The sequence below is a fragment of the Montipora capricornis genome, chromosome 14 (genome assembly GCF_036669925.1).
Source record: "Montipora capricornis isolate CH-2021 chromosome 14, ASM3666992v2, whole genome shotgun sequence".
Classification (NCBI taxonomy): Eukaryota; Metazoa; Cnidaria; class Anthozoa; order Scleractinia; family Acroporidae; genus Montipora; species Montipora capricornis.
In genome coordinates, this window is record NC_090896.1 from 2470001 (window position 1) to 2472500 (window position 2500).

At 38.1% G+C, this 2500-nt stretch overlaps 2 protein-coding genes across 2 annotated transcripts in view; both read left to right on the top strand.

Moving 5' to 3' along the window:
* LOC138033439 (adhesion G-protein coupled receptor D1-like) overlaps nt 1–2500 on the top strand; it is a 143531-nt gene that overhangs the window by 129949 nt on the left and 11082 nt on the right. Inside the window, exons 7-8 of the mRNA XM_068881182.1 lie at nt 1064–1195; nt 2378–2450. Of these exons, the coding sequence (XP_068737283.1) occupies nt 1064–1195; nt 2378–2450 (205 nt within the window). The remainder of the gene's footprint in view (nt 1–1063; nt 1196–2377; nt 2451–2500) is intronic.
* The window catches only part of LOC138033254 (uncharacterized), a 64314-nt gene that overhangs the window by 25283 nt on the left and 36531 nt on the right, over nt 1–2500 (top strand). The window lies entirely within an intron of this gene.

Consider the following 2500-nt stretch of genomic DNA (forward strand, 5'->3'; position numbering starts at 1 on the left):
CACTATTCCTTTTAGAAGCTCTTGAGATATGATGGTTAAGTTGGCTCGAGCCAGTTTCAAAGCATTCAAGTAACGTTCTTATCAGAAGGTTTGGCACTATGACCCTATATCCCGTATTAGCAATGTTATGGTACCATAAAAAACACCAATTATTGCTGAATAAGATGCGGTCATTATTGTGACGTGATAAGTCACCGTGGCAACGGGAAAGCCCTGTAATAACACCCTTTATTTTGTCTTCAGTTGCACATATCTCAAAAACAAACTTGGTGACCCCCATTTTTAATTGCTGAAAAAGTGATCAGAAGGCCAAAATGAAACTTTCTGCAGTCAAAGAAATTCCTGTTCAGCGGATTCAGAGCCACCTTAACTCAGTGGTTTTTTGAGGAGGCTCTGATTCTGAAGTACAGAATGTTTTCTTAATTTGCAAAAAGTTTCATCTAGGCCTTCTGGTCACTTTCCAGCGAAAAAATATGGAGGTCACCGAGTTTGTTTTTGAGATGAGCAACTAAAGCCAAAATATAGGGTGTTTTTTGCTAGGCTTTCCCGTTGCCAAGGTAACTTATTACGTTACAATAATTACCTCATTTTGTTCAGCAATAATCGGTGTTTCATATGGTACCATAACATTGCTGTTACGTGATACAGTGTGTAGTGCCAATCTTCTTAAAGAGATTGTCTCTTCAAAGTGTTGAAACTGGTTAGAGCTACATTAAATAAAATGCTTTTGTTTAAATTGAAAGTAACATTACCACAATTTCATTTCCAGGTACCCATTTACATTTTAATTGATTAAAAAGTCACTTCTAGACAAAATGTTTAACCTCAAAGCCTCGAGAAAAAGAAGTCGTTCAAATCCCTATTTATTCCTCTGAGCCAAGAAATCATTTTAATTGTTTTGGATAAAAAAATCTTATTGACACGTTCGAAAGTTCTCCCCATGCGTGATCCCCATCAATTAATTCAGTGCAAATGTCATGCATTAAAGAAGCCCAAAAAAAGCATTGCTGTAAAACCTAACGCCAGTATGAACTAAATGAAAATTTCCTCTGATTTTTTTAAGCAATCAAGATCCAAAAGGTAGCTGCGAACAACAAAGAAGCGCTCGTTTTTTCAGTAACGGAGACACCATTTTTTTCACCCGAGGAAGATTGGGCGGGTATTACGTTACCTTCGGAAGTTCTGAGAGGGACAGGTAAAAGAACATTATTTAATCTTGTTTGAAGTATTATCCTTTTTGGCCAATGGGGCTTCTTTTTTTCCTTAGCACGACAATGGGGGAGGGTGGGGAGGATTTTACTACGCAAAACTGCAAGTATTGTTCTCAAGTTAAGATAAATTTATCTTTTGGCATTATCCAGTATTTGAATAAAGGCCTGGCCAAACGCTCGCAACTTTCAACGCAACATCTTGCAACATTGTTGGGCGCAACATGTTGCGTACCTTTGACCACAAGCTCCTCGTTGCCTCAACTCAGCTGCCAATACTACGCCATCCCTGCGAAGACCACTGCGGTATCACTGCTCTAACCCACGTGCCAACCCTGCTCTCATCACTACGCCAACTATTCTGCCGATGAAAAATATGGCTACAAAAGGACTTTTACCTGGTGTCTCAAACGCACCAACCCAGAATGCAAATGACGTTCCGTGGTTATATAATTGGTGTTTTAAAGTACCATTAAATTCCCCCTAGATTAACAAAGAAATCGCGGCATGGATGTGTGATAGGCCACTTTCGGTATATTAAAATTCAACTTAAAAGAGAAGTTTAGAGGACTAAGACAAAGGAAAGTGGATGATATTTAACAATTATCCGGCGAAATCGCGCGGAATATCGCCTGATACTTAGGCGACGAGAGCGTAGGCCGAGTTGGCTAAAATCAGGCAATATTCCGCAAGATTGAGCAGGATAATTGTTTTATTATTCAACACATTGATGACAAAGCACAATTTTCTATGTTTATTAGGAAAAAAAGCTAGAACTACTATTTTTCTCCGCGACACAAAATTACGCATATCACAGGATTTTTGTTAAGTACTCACGACGAATATTGAGCGCGCTATGACCATATGTGTACATTGTCACAATGATGTGTTGCATAATAAGCCACAATACATGATATGTCACAAGCCTGATTGCAATTTCTGGATTTAATTGCTTCTTTTTATTCCTCGTTTATTAGCTACGTTGAATTTTTTAGAGATGCTTAAATCTGAACAAAATTAAGCCCTTCTAAATAGAATAAAGTGCTACACTTCATGACAAATCAGCTTCCTCTAGGTTTAAAAAGCGAAGACATATTTTTACAAATGCCAGATGTATTTATATTCTTCTGTTGGTCGTTTCATTTCCTTATCTTTTTTTTATTCGCAAGGTGTTGTTGTTTTCACTGTTTATGATAACATCAGTGAGTTGGTCCCAGATACGGAGCAGACTGGGTTAGACGGGTAAGTTTACTTCAGCAACAAGTTATAACGCCAGGTTATACAAAGAGAAC